The sequence below is a fragment of the Ambystoma mexicanum genome, chromosome 11 (genome assembly GCF_040938575.1).
Source record: "Ambystoma mexicanum isolate Mex_15411 chromosome 11, UKY_AmexF1_1, whole genome shotgun sequence".
In the NCBI taxonomy this organism is placed as follows: domain Eukaryota; kingdom Metazoa; phylum Chordata; class Amphibia; order Caudata; family Ambystomatidae; genus Ambystoma; species Ambystoma mexicanum.
The window spans coordinates 764,601,305-764,618,967 of NC_090934.1; the positions used below are offsets into that span (position 1 = coordinate 764,601,305).

Genomic DNA, 17,663 nt, shown 5'->3' on the forward strand with positions numbered 1-17,663 from the left:
AACTCCAAGAGAGCAGTTAGTTGGTAAGGTAGTGCAACAAAAATGCTTGCATATGAGCTTAAAGGGGGTCGTTTATTGGTACGGCAGAGCAAATACAACGCCCCCCCCCCAGATGAGTAGAACCCAGAAGAAGAGAGACTTTATTGAACTCTTATAGTTACTCTGTGGTATAAGCTTATTCCTCTTGGTAATCAGCAGAGTTCTTAGGTATAGAACTTTCCATGGGTTAGGTTTCAGGAGGTGGAGGTAGACTGATCATACTCACCTTTTTGTTCTCTCTCATTTATGCAGATAAGTGTCCCCAAGCGGAAGATCCAGTGTCTAGTTTCGTTTTATCCCATTCCCCTGGGGTGTTTAGAATTCAGCTGTTATCCAATCTGTTGTAGATTGAACACGCCTCTGGGTCGGAGCAGTTCGAGGAACCGTCAAGACAGACCGGGCAATAGTGGAATATAGGCAGCCCTGTGCGGAACACCAACCTCCAGCTTGAAGCGAGCTCCGTAGGAATAGGCCTGGAACCGCACTGATCCACCAATTCTGAGGGCGATGGGGCCGCCTGAGGCCTGTTGTCAGAATCAAGCTGGCAACCAGGCATGCAGGCTCTGACACAATCGTCTAATTTTGGGGGCATGTGCCATGCCCTGGGAGGGAGGGCACAGTGGCCCTGGGATGCATCAGACAGTTGGGGCCAGTTTATGATCAGACCCTGAAGCAGAACTTCGACAAGGGCTCTGGTAGCGAGAAATTGAAAAGAAAAAAGAATGGGGCATGCAAAACACCCAATGCAGTCTGGAAAAGGGACTGGGGCCACTAATGGGGAAACTCATTTCTTTTTGCTGTCAAAGGTTACGTTACCGTCCCCATGTGAAGAATTCAGACGCCACCAATGAGGAGGCTGTAGCAAGTGGATTAAGGACCAAAGGTTGGGAGCAGAATCTTTGCCGATACACAGTCCGATCCACAAAATGAAACCCATCTCCAGCAAATATGTACCCAAGGAGACTGGAGAAGGGGTAAGACTAGCCTAACTTCAGTCAGGATGAGGTCAACAACGATAATGTCAATTACGTGAAATTTACACTGACTTTTCGCTGCCTCGAGTGCTGCTATAGAACTGAAAGCAGTCTAGTGATGGATTACATTGGTTTTCAGAATCGATGTACTTGTGCAATAGATTTATATGGCTAATTTGTAAAGCACCATTTTAAAAAGTACGCTTTTTTTGGCTTGCAAAAATAAAAGCGTGTACTCTTCAGCAGAGAACAACAACATTAACTTTGCAGTTTAACATTAATTAGAAATAAGCTGTTCCAACAAAGTGTAACCAGACTTTAGATCTTACGGTCCAGTTTAGAAAAGATGCACAAGTAAAAAAAAAGGGCCAGCAGCATTTCAATTGTTTGGTTTTAAATGCCGGGAATTGTCACTTAAGCATTCGACTAATAAAATCGAATGCCTGAATATGCAAGTAAAAATGGAGAACACATTCTGTTAAAAAATCAAATCGTTTAATTTTAACTGATGAATATTTTAACATTCGTTTGAGAATGGAGTTCTCGGTTTCTAAGAGGATCAGACCGTTGATACATTTGTCCACCATATGTGCCCGTCAGCAGATGAAGAAAATTACTTAAAAGTCTTTAAAAATATAGCTCTAAAAAAGCCGGGGGAATACTTTGACAGGGGTAAACAAGGTTCAGTGAATTTGTAACATTAAGTTAATCAGTCCAATTTGCATTCTTCATAATGAAAACAGCCACAAACATCAGTACGGGAAATTTTTAAATACAATAAACCTTGTTGCACTTCGACCAGACCCAAAGAAATACCTTTCATTTGCTGATAGTATAAAAAAAGGGAACATTTTGATAACTTTGACAAAACGAAAAAAAAAATCGGGATAGTACCATTGTACTAAAATGTTACAGTTCAACAGGTGCATTTTTACAATGCACTAGCTTCAGAAGAAAAAATGCCACTTCCAGCTGAAGCAGCATATTTTATTTCACATAATTTTCTCCAAACAAAGCCTATTAACAATGATTGTTTAATGCTACATATTTACAGCAAATGCAAAAAGAAAAAAAAATAGCAGCAATATCACGAGGCAAGTATTACCATGGGTGAACCCCTTGGCTTACACAATGCCAACAAAGTGCTCTCAGTTGAATATACAAGTAACATTTCACAACACAGAGGGTGCAGTCTGGTATCGACTGCATTTGACGCAAAGCTTAACATTTTAGAAAAGGATTTATCCAATTTGTGGTGACCAACACCTTTTTCCAGTAAAATAGGGAATAGGATAGAAGGGAGATGAATACAGTGTTGTCAAATATTCTCTAACGAGTAGTCGCAAACACCACAATAGTGGTTAGTACTAGGAGGATTTAAGTGGACATGTAAAGGTTTTTCATGCTAGGTCTGGTCAGATTTCAAGTCCCATGTACTAGGTCCAAAGCTTGCACAATCATCAAATAAACGATAATTGGATAGGTTTGGTGACAAACTTTGCAACAAGAAAAACATCCCACCACATCAATTGTACACAATAGGCAACAGCCTTTCATAAAGGCCGATTTTAATAGAGGCGAACTGTCTTTCAGTTGGGCTTCATCCAGATTATGTAATTTTTAATTACACATTGAATCCACTGAAGCACCGGTAGGTTTACCATGTTGTATGGTATTCTACTTGCATTATCAGCTCGTCCTGCCTCAGCTACCCCAATAGAGGTAAACATTCTTGGCCCAGAGCAGACCAAATTAAGTCTTTCGTCAATTGCTACAGATGTATGCTGTAGTCCACATGTCAAACGAACCAACATTTAGGTGTGTGTAGTCCTCAAACAAAAAAGCGAAAGAGGATATCAAAACAGATCCAATCTTGGCTTCTAAACTGAGTCCTGCCAAGAGTTTTGTTTTTATCTTAATATCGGTCTTGCTGCTTCAAAGCGCCAATGTTCAAGTCTAGGCATCTGCTCATCTCAGTATATAGTAAGACTAACAGAGCGGTTCATCTTCTTCCCAATTAAACGAGAGGTTCGACTCGTTTGTGCCGTTGATCTTGTCGTCATTCTGTCAGTAAAGAGTGCTCTTTCTTCTGCTACTGCTTTTGCAATCTGAGCCTTTTTCAATTCCCTGAAACCAAATGCAAAAACAGTTATACTTTCGGCAGAGCATTAATCTCGCAACCCTCCCTCAAAAGTGCTACTGCAAAAAAAGGACAAAATTACCTCGCAACATCTGCAAACCCATCCCAAATGCCCATACTCGTCAATACAAAAGTGAAAAAGCCCCCCCCCCCAAAAAGGTCCAGAGTCCAAGTAAAAAAGGCTTGAAATTGTTCCCACCACCACTGCTTGCAACTATGTCAAACGTTAAATTCCAACTCGTCTGCAATTAAACAGTTGTCTGTAACGTGAAGCAAAAATTGTAACCGATAACGCCGTCTCCCTTTATTCTCCGGAGAGTACTGAACCAGAGGGGTGGGAGGACGACATTCCACTTACTTCTGCAAAAGCGCATTTTTAAACTTCTCTGCATTTAGTTCTATGCGTAGTTGATCTGCACTTTTCCTGGCAGCAGACAATAGAGCAGGGTGCCTTATTAGGGCTACAGCAGAGGGTCTTTTTTCAGGGTCTGGATTAATCATACTCTGAAGGAGGGAAAAAAAAAAAGTGTTAAGAGGCCAGCCAGCAGGCAATTAGTTTGCACAGGTCCAGACACTTCACATAGCACACAGCTCACATCAGCCTTACTTTGAGCAGATCCAAGAGATCTTGGGTTAACACTTGTGGTATTTTTGGTAACCTCCCATGTCTGATTTCATGCCACTGATCACCGTTTGCAGGGAGCTGATCAGACCCAGACGCACACACCACAGTCAACGCCAAAGCAAAGATATCAGCTTTTGGTAAATGAGTGAAGTCCTGAAAGAAAGAATAGTAGGTCATTCACGATCTCATGAAATTAGTCTGGTTTATTAGTTTAATACTAATGCCTTTAGTTATGGCTACTGTCCACATTGGATGGGGCAGAATTCACATGTAAATCTATTATGGAGAGAAATAGCTCATCAAGCACTGAATAGGATATTCAATAAGTCAAACCTATTCAAGTGAATCATCTGAGGTTTAAAAAAAACTTAATTTCTTTGCAGTCTACTCTCAACCAAATTCAGATCACATAGGCAGTTCAACCAACTTCTCCTGTGCTACCAGTTACATAGCCAGAAAAACACAACTCGATCACTGCAATTTTGGTTTAGTGGGCTACGCCCTTGCTCGTCGCAATCAAACACGTAACCAGAAGCAACCAACCCAACCGCATTTTAAATTAGTGTCCAGGCCGAAGAAATTACAATACAAATCATTGTTGTGCTCTTTAAGCCACCCCGTCGCACCCCATTTGCCACTGCACCTTTCAAGCAAATTGCTTTCCAATTCAAATGCACATGATCGAAGAATAACTCGGCTGAAAGTCTCTACATTCCAACACCCTATGTGCACAATCATGGTTTAAGAGCTGCCACATAACCCTTCCAGACATCATAAACCCCTTTGGTAGCACCAACTCTTTTCTACAGGCCTAGTGACTGAATAGTAAAGGACTATTAGTCAGGTATTCGGTGGCCTGGCCTAGAACATTGATCACAGCTCCCTTGGAAACTCAAGATTCACAAATGGGCTTCAAGGAAGAATAATAAAAGGAAGAAGGAAAAAAAAAACAATTTAGGATTGTTTAGAAACAGGTCCAATTTGGCTAAATATAGGTCGACCCATTAAGGGCACATGGGTCAATGAGTGACTCGTGAACATTCGTTTAACCCCGGAGGTCATGCTATGATGATTAATAAGCACTCATTAAAACAACTGCCTCAATCACTACATGAAGGCACCCTGCCGCCCCCCTGGATCCCTGCTTTTAAAAGGGCGAGTGGGATAACCAACAGCAAATCGGGTCCTAGTAATCCAGCTCCTTCAAAGTGTTCTCTACAAAACATACAGCCCGGGCATGTGTTTAGGGCCAGACTCCCATACCCGCTTAGTTGACTTCTCATTTTTTAGTTCCTTCCTATGTACATTTTGTTACAAAGTGGGATTAGAGCATAGGGGCGCAGTATTTAAAACTATCGTTTAAAAGCGTGAAAAAGTATGAAAGAACATAGTATGGAAGGTGGTCATATATCCTGCTCTTTATAGATGTGTTCATGACCATGAGAACAGCACGCAAGTTTGTTAGCACATTAACTGTGGAAGCAGGAAGCATTACATCAGGTCACCAAGAACAGGCTTAGGCTCTTAGGGTGCAGTCTTGCTAATAATCGAACATGAGCAAAGAAAATTATATATCAACAATGTTAAAAAGCAGATCACACTATAATATTGTGGGAGTGGAGACTTATGAGAGGAAATAAATGGAAAGCGAAGGTGAACTTGCCAGTTTACACTCGGGTGAGTGTATATATATCCAACATTGATGACAAATTATACACCCTTAACCTTGTTACAGTTAGTGACCCCAAAAGAGAGTAATCCAATATGTTTAAACTATTGGCTTGCATGCGCGATCTGGACTAAAAGATATATTATGAAAAACTTCATAATAAAGCAGGCTCCACCGACTTTTGGGACAGAAGCCCTTTCAGGCGACCATGACTGGGATGACTAATTCTTGATCCAGAGCAATAAACAGGGCCATTAAATTGTGCAATAACACCAGTTAGTGTTTAGAAGCCAGAGCAGCAAGCACTGGCTCAAGATACTTTGGACGTATATGCCTGCAATCCAAAACATCTGGAGAGTCAAGTGAGATGGCACCTAAACTAGAACACAATTTAATCTGGCGACTGCGCATTTTTTGACTACCAAAAAACAAATTTTAAAAAAAAATCTGTACCTCTTGCAAAACTTCATTTGCCAGGAAACGACTGTCACCTTCCTCTACTTGTGGACTGGATATTCTAGTAACATGGCCAAGGTCCCCTATGAAGAAAAAGGATTGGTACCCAGATTTACCAAGTAAAACAGAATAACGATTCATGCGTTTAACCGAGAAACTCCCCTCCACCCTCCCCCAACCCCCAAATGATAAAAGCAGCACGAAGAACAAACAGAAATGTACTAACCCAATGTTCGACACCCAAGCAAGATCCACAAAATGTTCCATACTACATACCCCATACTACATACCTATTTTAAACATAACTTTGCCAGAGGAGCAGTAATCATCGTCAACTTCTTCCATTGCCGAATTCGGAATGGATGTCCTAGAGATGAAAATATTACCTAAAAAGAGAAACGATTTCAATTGGTATCACTAACAAGTTGAAATGACATTTAGCACAGAAGCATTTCTACTTTGACCAATGAGACATTTATACAGTAAACAATGCACGCACCAACTCCAAAAAGAAGTAATGTGAAATTAATTTATAAGTTTCCCTCATGAAAAATAGATGGTGTGGGGAGAGCGCACGCACACACAAGCAGGACCCAACATGTCGCAAAGTGAACCAGGTGCGATTTCCAAAAGGGAACTGCCAAGTACTGCTCTCATGGAGCCTCATAATCCTACTTTCAATAAAAGTGCCAGAAAAGGTGGGGGGTGAGGTATGAGGTATAACCACTGAAGCCAAAAAGGTGGATCTCGTCAACTGCTTAGGCCCTTTTTGATTGATGAGCCACCAGCATGTTTATTACTTGTGCAATGGCCCACTTTGCACTAGTCTAGCATTAAAGAAGTTTCCTAGGCTATGCGTTGGGTCGGAACCAGACCAGTCGACCTGCACCACAGGCTGGTGTTTGCAGTATGCCGCTTTCACACATCATGCCAGATTTCAAACAGTCAATTATGTCCTAAGTGGGGTTGCTAAAAAGTGTATTTGTCTCAAGTAGGTAAAACTGGCAGTGTGCTATAGCTAGTTTGAATAAAAATAGAAACAGGTAGCGTTGCCACAGATGTAAAACCTAACTGATTGTACCACAATAATGAAAATAACCGAAAGTATGCACATGTCCCATATTAACAAGAACAATGCAGAATCACTATGCAGAAAGTGTACATTCGCATGTACTGTGGTGGGTGACAATGTTTTGCCTTACTAAAGCAACCACTGCATTGAGAAAGAACTTACTAGGCTTTATATCCATATGCACCAACGACATGGAGTGAATATATTTAAGACCACTGGCCACCTGCAGGAGTAAGTCTTTGAGCTCCGACTCAGTGAAATACTTCATATTACGGGAATTTTCACTTATGGCATCAGCTAAACTTCCACCTATAGCAAAGGAAAAATTATGAAGAATCGAACAATTGACTGAAAACATTTGTCAACATTACGCAAATGAAGCTGTTAATCGAGTAAGAGGAAAAAAAAATACATACCATTACAATACTCGTTCTGTATCAACATATGGTCATCTTCTGCCCATGCAGAGTAGTACCGGACTACATGTGGATGCTGGCCAAGGACAGCGTGGGCATAAACTTCCCTTAAAGCATTTTGTCTGGAAAAACAACGTTTTAAAATGAATAAGGAGATTTGGAAAGAAAATTGTTCAGCTTCTTACTAGCTTCAATCATATAACCCCATCTACATTACAAAAAAAGCTAATTTGCGATAGAACAGCCAGAAACAGTTGGTAGACTTTTGGTCACTTACAGGACAAACAGGAACCAACAAAACCCTGAGCACTACAAAAATCTGGTTCCTAAGGTTTGAAAAGGTACGATTCTAAGGTAAACTAAACAAAACAAAAACTAACAAAAAGTTCATACTCACTCATCAACCGAGCCAGCAAGGGGCTTCTTCGACCGCTTTATGGCATAAATGCACCCATCTAGCCTTTTCACGCATTTGAACACGGACCCAAATTCACCAGAGCCAATCTTCTCCAACTCGTGGAATTCAGTCGTGTACCTAGACTTCATGTTACTTTCTGTGATGGTTATTCGCTGGAAGAACAGACCGGATTTATACACTGCCCCCAAATTAACTCCATGTTCAACCATAAAAAAAACACCTCTCCAGTTAACTAGCACCTCTATCAAGTCCATCACAAAAAAACCTTACCTTCGCAGGTCTGACATTTTCCTCTTCAAGCTCCCCTTCACTTGCTTCCATGTCGTCATCACAGGAGCTGGAAAATACAGGTTATTTTCATCAACACTTTGCACGCGTGGGTCACTTAAGGGGGATACTTGAAAAAAGTAGCAATGCAGCATTCATCCAAAAAACAAAAATGTTTAAAAGCATAGAGCACTGAAGATAATCTAATGCAGGTTATGTAACACTTAATCCATTCTATGAATTTACCCAGTAGCATGCCTTTGGAAAAACAAAAACGCTGCTTCGTTGTTTTGGAACAGACAGTTGCATTTTAAATGAGTTTGCCAGTTTGAACTATTACCTCAGCGCCACCTATCTGCTTTAATTTTTTTTTTTAAAAAAATGGAAAAAACAAGCGTGGTCCTTGAAATTCTGAGAGTATAAACAGTCTGCACAGGCAGAGTAAGTGCGTAAAAATACATTTAACAGTGGAGACAAAGCAAATAAGCCTGACCTGATTCTGCAGTTTTACCAGTGCAAATTATGGGGCAAGGACAGAGAACAGCCACATGGGTTGCCTTTGCATCGTGCAAGTGCATGGACAGTAACGTGGAGATCCAAGCGCACCCACACGGTGGAGACGGGGGTATGTGCACAGAGCCCCACTATTGGATTATTTGTAAGTGCTGTGAAGGTGAGGGGCCCCGAGGCAAGTGCGATAAGAGGACTGGCAGGGGTGCCCAGGACCGGTGAGACTCTGCAGAACACTAGGCGTCCAGTCAGCCAGCTGTAAAGAAGATGCGGGAGGGAATAGAGCAAGCTAGGTTAGCAGGGAGGAGGGAGAGCAAAGGAAAAGAGGATGGTCTTGAGGAGTCAGGCTCAAGACAGAGGTCAGCAGTGAGGCTATTCCAGGAGGGAGGCACCTGCTGAGGACAAGGATCGCCTGCCAAATCTCTGCATGGAGAACCGGCTCATTTGCAGAAGGTTGGAGGTAGATGAGCGCAGGGCTCGTGAGGGACAGTATTGGGTAGGCAGCGTTGCAGGTAGGTAGGTCGCATGCCCCAGAAAGCCTTGTGGGCAATGCAGGGGATCTTCAACTCAATCGTTGCTGCCAGGGGGAGCGGGAAGGGATTTCAGCACCAGAGATGCGGTCCTGGGCTTGAGGCCAAGGATAAGGCTTGCGGTTCTGTTCTGGATGAGTTGCAGAGAGTGCAGGGCCGAAGAGGGGAGGTTGAGGAAGAGGCTGTTGCAATGGTCCAGCCTCGAGAGAACCAAGGCTCTGGAGACAGTGAGCCGCTGGGGGAAAGGTAGAGTACCTCCGAGGAGGTTAGCTGATAGTTAAGACTTTAGAGACGTTGCAGAAGGAGAGTGGAGTCGAACATAACCCCATGGTTTTTGCCTCGCAGGAGGATGTGGGTGCAGGGCCAAGGGAGGCCGGCCAGAGTGAAAGTGGAAAAGTGGGAGCAGTGGTCCCATTTGAGGCAGAGGTCGTGCAGCACACCACGACTGAATAGTGGACAGTCCGATATGAACGAAGAGGCGGCGGCTGAGGGTAGCCTGAAAGATAGCTGTGTCATCCGCATAACGCTGGAAGTTGGAGGTGAAAGTGGCAATGACACGTGCCAAGGCAGCCATGTAGATGTTGAACCAGGGGGAGAGGTAGATCCCTGGGGAACGCCACAGGCTGAGAGAGCATTAGTCGAGAGAAAGGCCAGGTCAGACCAGAGAGTGGACTGTCCTGGTGGCTGACAGAAGATGCCCATAGTGAGAGAAGAATTAGGGGAGAGAGTCTGCAAACTAGGCACTCGAAAGAGTGAGTAGGGATGTACACAGCTATCCATTCTGAAGATAAGCACCACTCCTGCTTTAAAACTAGAGGCAAGGAAGGTGGCAGTACATGTTCATGCATGCTCCCCCCGCCCCCAACCAACACAATATGCTCTAAAAAAAAAAAAAAACTGGGGCAACTGAGGCAGATTCAGCCATTGGCTAGGGGATATAAGCCCTACCAGATTGAAGAAGTTGCACCGAGAACTCCACATTGACTTGGCCTTGAAAGGGGCGCACACAGCAAAAGCCTGTCAAATGCCTCACCAGTCAAATCCCTCTGAGAAACTATTGAATTGGGGTGGCAGATGGAATAATGGGCCAAAGAAGGGGGCTAATAGTTATTCATCCACCTAAGAGGATAGAGACCACATCTGGCGAGAACAGACAATGTCGTTGGACCTAGAAAAACGACACTGAGAAGAGCCTCTGAGTTTTAAGGTATGTAGACCCGGCACCACGCCTGTGGACATAAGCCGCAGGTACGGCCACCCATCCATGGACTTAATACAGCAATGACTACGCAATTCTGGTACAGCCGTTCACATTGAAACTCGATTTACCTTAACTATGCCATTAGTATAAAGCAGCAACTACGAAAAATGTCAGTCTAGCTGGACACACATCCAATCTCCAGCACTAGCACTCTATCTTACACCACCAACAGCACACGTGCCCTGCCTCATGCTTACTGGAGTTAGCCCACCCAAGTCCTAACCAGGCAAAATGCACACGGACTACGGTCACCAGGCGTGTTCCAACCACAAAGCACATTGAGCCCATACAAATGGGGACAGGGCACTATAAGTGACAATGCAGGTCCACAGCACAATGTGTTAATGCACCCACTGTAGCTATCTGGGTGCAACAAAGGAAAAAAATAAACAAACCTTAATATGTATATATTTTGCAATATCCCATACCGTTTCAACAAGTACTTACAGATATCCACAAAATTAAGTGTACAATGTAATCCTACTATAAAATGGTCTGAACTTAATTTTACCAATTGTTCAACAAAAAAGGTCACATCAAATGTTAATTATTTATTTCGTCGAAAGAAACGAACCCCCACCCCCCCCCTTCTGCACTCCTCGCTGGACCGGTATACAATAAAAAGCCCTAAATATATTTTTAAACTGGTACAGGTTTGCTTGGCACCTGTAGCCACCTGAAGGAGATAGTGTTAGTACCCAAGCACAAATATATTGTCGTGGGCCAGTCGGAGCAGACACCTTCTGCACGAGGGTCAACGAATCCAGAGTCTGCAAAGCAAAGGCACAACAGATATTGGGCATGCAGACCTCAAGACTGCATGGACCAATCCATTCACACCCCCACTGACAACCCAACCCTTTTAGAACTGTCCTCCCAACCCGACCACAGGCAAGGAAAAAAAAAAACGATGGCCCTGCTCTCCCCGCCAGGGGTTGGTGGCACGGTACCACATCATCAAGGGCTGGATTTTCCATCCTCGCAATTGTCTCGTGCTTTTATGACTATGCAGCGTGGTCCCTACACCTTCGAGAAAATACAATAGCATGCAACACGAAATCAAAACAATCAAATCTTACCCATTCCTGTGCCCCCTTTTTCGTCTTCGACACTGCCCGGTTGTTGCTTGAAGGATCACAGAATCTGGAGTGAATGGATTTATATTAACCTGGGGCGTCTTGTTTGTGACAGAGTCCTGGCGCTCCAATTTGTCTACATTCTTGAAAAGAGACCCGCCCTTGCTTCTGAGGGAATTTGAGCCTATTCCACGAGCTTTAGAGAGCAAGCTCTGCAAGCAAAAAAAAAACCGTTAGACATTTCAATATGTAAAGAAAAATGTTATTTAAATTGACTAAGCGTCTTTTGATTTTACGCCAATTTAATACACCGGCCATACGGGTATTTATAGGTGGCAGAGATGCTAGGCAATTAAGCGTTCTGCCTGTGATTTTGGTGCTCTTAACAAGAAAACTAAAGAAGCTACTTCACGACATACAACCGTTCGTCCTTCAGTGAAACAGCTGAAAATACTAACAATTGAACAGATGTCAGTGAGCTACAGCACAACTGAGTCAGGACGGTTGCTCAGAGAAACAAGCAAGGTAGAAAACAGCCAAGCACATCTCAGGAGTATAGCTCAGTAGGCAACGTGCTCGCCTGGGAAGCAAGACGATACGGAGCACCACAGGTTCGATCCCTGGATCCGCGCTTAGAAATCTCTGGGTATTAAGCGCGTTATAAATAATCTATCACGTCAAGGCCGAATATACTGATGTGTTGGAATGCGCGTCACATAGCCAGCCAGTCTCTTTATGGGTGGTCTACAGCCAATTCAATCATACATAATATTCGCTCTGGACTGTCCAGAGTATATATCTGGAGCAGTCGCAGCAAACAGCACACCCACCACATTAGGAGAATGAGCATTTCACAAACTAAAAGTCTGTCCATTACGTAAAGGGATCATAATGCAAAGCGTATGCTAGTTTGCTGACTTTTGGAACATTAGATGCGTCCTAAAAGGCTAAACACCGGTACGTTTGAATAGCATCAGTTGGCTTGGAGAATCAAGTGGCTCGGGGTATCTACTGGAGTCATGCTAAGCATGCTCAGATTGGCCCCAGGTGCGAGCCTCACAGCCCCCCTACCTATGCAGACTACAAGGCGAAGGCGATTTCATTGTTTTCAGAAAGGAGTAAACCTGCGTGCAACCATAGCCCAACTTTGTAAGTGTTGTCAGATCCGTGCAGAGGTTAAACGTGGGAACCCCAAGGGTGATGAAGAGGGGCTCAAAGAGCTACACCTCTCCTCATTACCCGCTGAAAATCCTTTCCCCATAGGGAGGCCCCACCCAGTTTGAAGATCGGTATAGACATATCAGTATCCCTGTGTGACAGCAAGGGAGATCTTTGTAGATTCAGAGGTGCTTCATATATGTAGTTTAAAACACAGACAAATGATATTCCCGTGGCCAAGGAATATCAGCGGAAGAGTGCAGGTAGTATCAAGAACAGGTCAGACTGAATGCTAAGAGTTGTGCGTCCACCCATTGATGGATTTATAAATGAGGAGCAAATTAAAGAGGGATTGATAGTTCGGTGACTGATCATGGTGGCGTGACCCAAAAGAATGAGTTTTCAGAGGGAGGAGGCGTAAAGGGTGAAAGGAGTAGAGCATGACAGACGGGAGGTCAAGTACATGAGACTGAGAAATAATCATGGCATGGGGGGGGGGGTGGATCACCATTTGATCCCCGTTAGTGCGGGTGCACACAGCCGAGATGTCAAACCATCCACTACAGCACGTTTATGCTGTGCAGTTGAGGAGAGTAACGCGATTAACTTCCCGAGCGCCTGAAACGGGAGGACAGACTGCAGGAACCAGCGCACTACATACATTGCAGAAGTACCGGGACAGGTACTAAAAAGAGAGCTCGGCACGCCAGGGCTACAGATGTTTTGACACAGCTTCTGACCAGCATCTATACTGTTCCTTTCCTGAAGGCCATGTCTTCATCACACTGTTCGACGAAACTCGAGTTGGCATGATGGGATTACAACGCGTTAACACGAATTTGACAATAAGCACGTTTTCTAAATCTAAGCAGACGCGTAGGCGTTAATTCACTTTCTCGCCACGTTTTACAGAGAAAGGGCGGGGAGTGTCTATTAAAAGAGTGTCTATTTAAATACCACTGCATTTGTATACCAGTTCAAGGAAGCCTGGTCGTTTTCTTTTCATTCAGTACATTTGATCAGTGGTGAAGTTCCGGCAAGGTGATATCACACCTTGTCTGGATAGCAAAGTTTATGTTTGATTGATCTTTTGTACTCATGCATGCCAACTAGCATTTTTGCTATAAAAGTTTCTCAATAAATTCGAACATTGAATGTGCGACTACATGGCATATTTGCTCATTGCAGTTTAAAAAAAAGCGTGGTCGAAATACTGCAAGGTTTTTTGTTTTGTTTCTTGCATTCCAACAAAGAACCTGGTCTTGGATGTGTTAGCATGGAAGGGGGAGTGACTGACTGCACACGTGAATCAATGGTGATGCCGCGCCCATCAAGGCTGTGATGTCGATAAGAAATGGGGATTAGACAAAACAAACTGATTTAGAGCATATGATCGAGGGAGGGATGCATGTTCTTTAACTGCGTAAACATCGATATGAATGAGAGCCGGTCTAAGGAAAGTGCAGCTCAATTTGAATAGAACTTACTGTTATGTCAATATCTAGGGGCTCACTAGGAGACCTGGCTGTATCGTTGCCGCCACCTGTACCCGTGGCATTACCACTGGATTATGAGAGGTGGTATGGTGCAACGCCCTTTACAACCCTAGGTTTTTTTTGGGGTAGACATCGTGACTGGTAATTCTGTGCAGTTAAGTGGAGGGAGTAAACGTATCACTTCAAGAACAAGCCCAGAATTCGGCAACACTACTTCCAGAAGCACCATAGAACTCGCAATGGGGCCCCTAGACGGTAGACCAGGCAACTCATGGCAATAGATGTAGTGTCTTGGGTGGTTGCATGATGTGCTCAAACAGGCCAAATTTATCTGGAGCTTTCACCAGACTAATAAGAACACCTGTAGCACAGCACTGCTTTCCCCAAGTCAGTTGGCAGATGGGTTGGCACCATGCGCTCGACTATGCACGGGAAAGAAGCGGGCACACCAAGAAAATAACTACTTTCAAGTGTCGAGAGACCAAGTACAATCGCAACGCGGGCAATAAAGCAGCATTCCACGGCACACAGAACCCCTACAAATCTGCGCTCGCCACTGGTGAATTGCGCCATGGCAGGTAATTTGCGACTGGCTAGTAACTCACACTAAAAAATAACTTGAGTCCATTCCATAAGTGTCCCCTCAGCGGCTCACGAGTGCACCGATTTAAAAGCTAGTGAAAAGGTAACTCCCAGCAGTAGCGGGGGTCAGGGTCACCAGGCATGTCCAAGATACACGCACGATCTGAACAGTTGCCAGCACTTTTGCTCCCAGAATCGGGCCATACAAGGAACATTGTTACTTGAAACTAAACTACCATGACAATAAAGCAAGACAAACTGTCAACCAGAGGTATAGGCTGCCCAATAGAAACGCGGCCTTACGGCAACGTTACTTGCAAGATGGCCAGCACACAATCTCGGTAAAACCGGCAGAGACATGCCCTGACACGCTCTTTCACGCGGGTGGCTAAAAAAAAAAAAAAAAAAAAAAAACACACTACCGTGCGCAACACCAACAATAGTGCAACTTCACAACAACCTACTGACATGCCCCAGTAGCCGCCATGGGGATGGCATCCGTGTAGTGGAACCGTTGTGACGTGCGATTCGTACCGCCACATCTGCGGAGCCTCAATTTACGTGTAACGTAGACTTGACTTACAACACTCACCATTCAAGCAGGCTCACTATACTGCAACTCTTTGCCTCTTTATCAACCGAGAAGCCACGACAGACAGCAGGTTCGTTAGCAACGAGACAAGTCTCTGCCACAAAAAGTAATTTCCTTACTCTGCACACAACATTCTATTTTCGAAAAAACATACACGTTCCTGCTGGAAAGCATCGCTTTAGTATCACCTACGGTGGAAAGATACCTGTGTGCAGAAGAGCCCTCATGTTGTTCACTCACCTTGGGGGTATGAGGGGTGTCGAAAAGTCGTAACTTGCGGAAAGTCTTATGCGGGGGCGTGCCCGGGCAGTCTGGAATAGGGGAACTGGAGCCCTCACGCTGCTCACGCCGGTAGCAACTGCGGGGAGAGCGAAGCGGGGAGTCGGTCCGGCTTGGAGCCCGCAGCGGAGAAGGTGAAGCCCCATTCATAAAGTAGTTCCGAGGGGACTTAACTGGCGATGACCCACTCATAAAGCAGAGCGGGGAACCAGCCATGAAATACTGTCCGGGGGATTTGACAGGAGATGAAAGTGCATTTAAGAAATAATCCGGGGGCGATTTAACGGGCGACGAAGAACCAAAGCCCTCCTCCTCCCATGAGTCCGCTTCGCCAGCCTCTTCCTCCTCCCCCAGGCCGACAGAGCACCGATCCGGTGCTCCCCGACACTGCGGGGAATCCGATTCCTGGAAGGCCGAATCTTCTCCCGTGCTGCTTCCGCCGTCCTCATCATCGCTTGGAGAAAAAAGCAGCTTCTGGCGGATGGACGGGGCAGCAACGGGGGAGGCCCGACAGCGGCCGAAACCGAGACTCATCTTTGCAGCCGCGATCCCGGTCACAGAAACGATAGGAAGGCAGGGGGGCGGGTCCCAGGCGGCTTCAGAGGCCACACTGCGTTCTCTCCGTTGAGCTTCTCCTGAGAGGCAATGCCATGTCCCGCTGAAGAGTGCACCTCCACGCTCCCTCTACCAAGATGGCGGCCCCGATGCAGTAACGCTTTTTCAATGCGCTGCTGTCAACAGAGCTGGTATTCCAAACAGCGGGCGGTAACTCAATCACGGACAACAAACACCACCTGTAGAGTGGACAGAATCCGATAACGCAATCACCGGGGGAGGAGCGCACGCGAACAGATCTGGCTCAGCCGTTTGTTTGTTTATTGCGTCACACACCCGTCTTCCCGTCCAGGATAGAGGTTTCTTTTCCCGCGACCGTTGCGCATCACGTGGGATTTTTGTTCCAACCAATGATGTTGCACTGGCCACTTTCAAAAGGAGGCTGACGCACAGACGTGATGGGCGTGTGGTGCGTATGACGTTTCTTTTTGGCGCGAAAGTGGAGGCGGAGATCTACTGTAGGTAGGAGGGGTCTTGGGGGCGCAGTTTTCAAACTTCTCTCTTGTTGGAGCAACGTATGGCAAGTTGTAATTTCCGACGAATGGCGGAGGTCCAAAGGGGTGGGGCTGGTAGAAGCCAAGACTTCCGCTTTCAAAGCGGTGGTCGAGCCTTACAAGCTATGCTACTTGAACTCATTTCTCTCTTACATGGCAGTGTTTTGGATCGCATGTGAGGCAGATTATATCACATGAAGTGGGAGAATGACATTCCCAAATAGTTAATGATATTTTATGCGTGAGACAGTCAAAAATAGCAGCATTTGCGACAGAAAAATCGGGATGGTTGGCATGTATGGACTTCACTCCACAATTCCTCACCCGTATCTCGCATAATGCATTTAGCCACCGAGTTCCTTTGCTTCATGCACCAACCGTTGTATCTCCTTTCCAAGAGATATCCACCAAAATGTCAGGGGTAGCAGAAGTGACAACACACACCCAATGACATCACAGGAAGGGATGTCATACAATATTTGACCCTGATGACATCCCATGAAATCACATGACGTTTAACCACAAAGAAATCACTTGAAATCACTGACGGTGTAAAGGCATATACAAGCTTAAATGTAATAAAATACCAAACTGGTATTAACCTAGATATAATACTTCTAACTAGGGTGCTGCCTTGTTATGACCAGTGAAGCCACGTTTGAACCAACATGTTCATTGCCATGCTTCTGCTACTACAGACTTATATGACTCTACTACAATCTTGTACAAATCATAGCTGCGCATGTCAGGGCTAGTAGTCATGTGCCATGTGAAAGCTCCACGTTCCCAGGTGCTGCCACAATACAGTATGCCAAACAACTATTTGAGGATGCTGCTATCTCTCTGTTACAGCCTTAGAGTCTCAGTGACATGCTAGGGGGAAAAAAGTGTTTCCCTCTTCGTAGAGGTGAATTGGAATGCAACCGTGACAGATGCAGGTTAAACCATGGCGGTCACACCTAAAGAAGTGACCCTGCCATGATTTGCGCCTCCC

The 17,663-nt window shown here is 44.9% G+C and overlaps 1 protein-coding gene across 1 annotated transcript; it reads right to left on the minus strand.

The window, feature by feature from the left end:
• Window positions 1-1,486: 1,486 nt before the first annotated feature.
• Window positions 1,487-16,515, minus strand: WEE1 (WEE1 G2 checkpoint kinase). The gene is made up of 11 exons (XM_069623665.1): window positions 15,522-16,515; window positions 11,457-11,665; window positions 8,080-8,146; window positions 7,789-7,961; window positions 7,392-7,513; window positions 7,138-7,284; window positions 6,194-6,289; window positions 5,901-5,986; window positions 3,761-3,931; window positions 3,512-3,657; window positions 1,487-3,140 (listed from the first exon to the last, which is right to left on the minus strand). The coding sequence occupies exons 1-11, from the start codon at window positions 16,092-16,094 to the stop codon at window positions 2,987-2,989; spliced, it is 1,944 nt and encodes a 647-aa protein (XP_069479766.1). The 5' UTR covers window positions 16,095-16,515; the 3' UTR covers window positions 1,487-2,986.
• Between the last annotated feature and the right edge of the window lie 1,148 nt (window positions 16,516-17,663).